The sequence below is a fragment of the Triticum aestivum genome, chromosome 2B (assembly GCF_018294505.1).
Source record: "Triticum aestivum cultivar Chinese Spring chromosome 2B, IWGSC CS RefSeq v2.1, whole genome shotgun sequence".
NCBI lineage: Eukaryota > Viridiplantae > Streptophyta > Magnoliopsida > Poales > Poaceae > Triticum > Triticum aestivum.
In genome coordinates, this window is record NC_057798.1 from 699193197 (window position 1) to 699196507 (window position 3311).

Genomic DNA, 3311 nt, shown 5'->3' on the forward strand with positions numbered 1-3311 from the left:
GGAGGGGGCGGCCGGCCTAGGAAGGGCGCGCCAAGGGGAGTCCTACTCCCACCGGGAGTAGGACTCCCTCCTTCCTTGTTGGAGTAGGAGAATGGGGAAAGAGGAGGGAGAGAGAGGAAGGAAAGGGGGGGGCGCCGCCCCCCTCTCCTTGTCCTATTCGGACTAGGGGGGAGGGGCACGCGGCCCAGCCCTTGCCTCCTCTCCTCTTCTCCACTAAGGCCAATTTAGGCCCATTAAGCCCCCAGGGGGTTCCGGTAACCTCCCGGTACTCCGGTAAAATCCCGATTTCACCCGGAACACTTCCGACATCCAAATATAGGCTTCCAATATATGAATCTTTATGTCTCGACCATTTCGAGACTCCTCGTCATGTCCGTATTCACATTCGGGACTCCGAACAAACTTCGGTACATCAAAACTCATAAACTCATAATATAACTGTCATCGAAACCTTAAGCGTGCGGACCCTACGGGTTCGAGAACTATGTAGACATCACCGAGAACCGTTTTCGGTCAGTAACCAATAGCGGAACCTGGATGCTCATATTGGCTCCTACATATTCTACGAAGATCTTTATCGGTCAAACCGCATAACAACATACGTTGTTCCCTTTGTCATCGGTATGTTATTTGCCCGAGATTTGATCGTCGGTATCTCAATACCTAGTCCAATCTCGTTACCGGCAAGTCTCTTTACTCGTTACGTAATGCATCATTTCGTAACTAACTCATTAGCTACATTGCTTGCAAGGCTTATAGTGATGTGCATTGCCGGGAGGGCCCAGAGATACCTCTCCGACAATCGGAGTGACAAAACCTAATCTCGAAATACGCCAACTCAACATGAACCTTTGGAGACACCTGTAGAGCTCCTTTATAATCACCCAGTTATGTTGTGACGTTTGGTAGCACACAAAGTGTTCCTCCGGTAAACGGGAGTTGCATAATCTCATAGTTGTAGGAACTTGTATAAGTCATGAAGAAAGCAATAGCAACATACTAAACGATCAAGTGCTAAGCTAACGGAATGGGTCATGTCAATCACATCATTCTCCTAATGATGTGTTCCCGTTAATCAAATGACAACTCATGTCTACGGTTAGGAAACATAACCATCTTTGATTACTGAGCTAGTCAAGTAGAGGCATACTAGTGACTTTCAGTTTGTCCATGTATTCACACATGTATCATGTTTCCGGCTAATACAATTCTAGCATGAATAATAAACATTTATCATGATATGAGGAAATAAATAATAACTTTATTACTGCCTCTAGGGCATATTTCCTTCATTCTCATCTTCAATTATCCACCGAGTATAGCCATCCATGAAACCAGTCATGACTTTTTGTATGCCTTTGATGCATGCAGGCATTTTTATAATCAATTTGTTTATTATTACCATGCAGAGTTCACGATGGTCAGTGGAACGATGGTGGATAGGTGTTTGCGGTCGGTGGTGCAGGACATGAAAGAAAATAACCGGACAGAGGTTTTATGTCCATGTCAAAAATGCAAAGGAATAGTTTGGCTCGACCCCCACGACGATGGTCGTGTCGAAGCGCACCTGTTCATAACTGGTTTCATGGATGGCTATACTCGGTGGATAATTGAAGATGAGGATGACGATGTTGAGGATGCCGACGGAGCAGGCAATGATGACACGGGGCAATACGCTGGAAATCCTAAAATAAATCCAGAAATAATGCAAGCATCAGGACTTGAACTCTGATAGGCTGGAAATACACTGTCCCTTGTTAACCATCCAACTACATGTTGGTTTGCAAAAGCATACTGTTCTAAAGGGCTACATATGGTGCGGCCGATCGGCGCCTAGCACTGGCCAATAATGTATGTCAACTAACCAGTACGCGAGTGAATTTCTCTACGTATACTGCTTGTGTTGTGATGCGCTCCCGAGTATGAGATAGCATGGCACACACGTGTTCCGTTTTGTTGGAATTTGGAATCCTTTCTTCTGTAGGAAGGTTTTGCCCTGCTAACCGAGTCAGGTTCGTATGAGTTTCCGACAATATCATCACATCACATGATTCTCTGCCCGGCTTGCCCTCCATCTGTCTCAAAGAAAGATTGTTTTTTTTTCCCAAAATTAAACGTCAAAAGCGTTGGTGAGGTGAGACGCCGGCCGGCAAGCAGTAGTAGGATGGATCTGTGGCGTCGTCTCACCAACAGCAACAGGGAAGCTCCCAGACAAGCGGACACGTCGTCGAGATGCGTCGCAGAGAGCGCGTCCGTGTCGCACGACTTCGTGCTGGTAAACTACTCTCAGATCAGGGACCTCCCCGTGAACGAGGCCGTGACCTCCGGTCACTTCACCGTCGGCGGCCACGATTGGTTTATCAGCTTCTACCCTGGTGGGTGGTCGACCACGAGGTATAGTCAAGGTGAAAAGGAGGGCCCGGGCTACGCAGCGGCGTCTGTATGTCTCCGTCGTCAAGCAACGACAGTCGTGATTGTGAAGGCAAGGATCACCATAGGACTCGTGGACCGCCACGGGACGATGGCAAACACGAGGACGTCGGACGCAGACCACTTCTACGCCTCGGAAATTAGCCCGACGTTTCCAGGATTTGTGTGCAGATCCAAGCTTACATCGCGGCGGTACCTCGTCGACGACTGCCTCACAATCAGGTGCGTCCTCACCGTCATCAAGCCTCGCACGGAAGGCACCACGGCCGCCCCGGCAGCAGCCGCTCCGCTGCCGGACATGCTCAGGCACCTCCAGCGCATGCTCGAAGACGGAAAGGGAGCCGACGTGACCATCAACGTCGGCGGCCGGGCGTTCCGCGCGCACCGGTGCGTGCTTGCCGCGCGGTCGCCGGTCTTCGACGCGGAGCTCTTCGGCCCGATGAAGCGCAAGGACGCGGAGCGCGTCGAGGTACACGACATGGAGCCGGCGGTCTTCGAGCTGCTCCTGCGCTTCATCTACACGGACTCGCTGCCGGGCGACGGCGAGGGCTGCGGCGTCGCGGTGACGCAGCACCTGCTGGTCGCCGCGGATCGGTACGGGGTGGACAAGCTCAAGCAGGCGTGCGACATGAAGCTGTGCAGAAGCTTGGACGTGCAGAACGTGGCGACGACGTTGGCGCTGGCAGAGCAGCACCAGTGCCCGCTGCTCAGAGATGCGTGCTTGAAATTTATGTCGTCGTCCCCGAATGTGCTGGCAGACGTCTTGAAGACCGACGGATTCAGACATCTCACCGCCAGCATCACCCTCGCAAATCTGACTGACATCCAAGCGAAGGCGTCACTCGAGCGTTGAGAGGGATCACGAGTAGGACATACTAGTT

At 51.4% G+C, this 3311-nt stretch overlaps 1 protein-coding gene across 1 annotated transcript in view; it reads left to right on the top strand.

Annotated features, from left to right (window-relative positions):
• Positions 1 to 2118: 2118 nt before the first annotated feature.
• LOC123039412 (BTB/POZ and MATH domain-containing protein 2-like) overlaps positions 2119 to 3311 on the top strand; it is a 6467-nt gene continuing 5274 nt past the window's right edge. Inside the window, exon 1 of the mRNA XM_044462599.1 lies at positions 2119 to 2899. Coding sequence (XP_044318534.1) covers positions 2165 to 2899 — 735 coding nt within the window. The 5' untranslated portion in view covers positions 2119 to 2164. The remainder of the gene's footprint in view (positions 2900 to 3311) is intronic.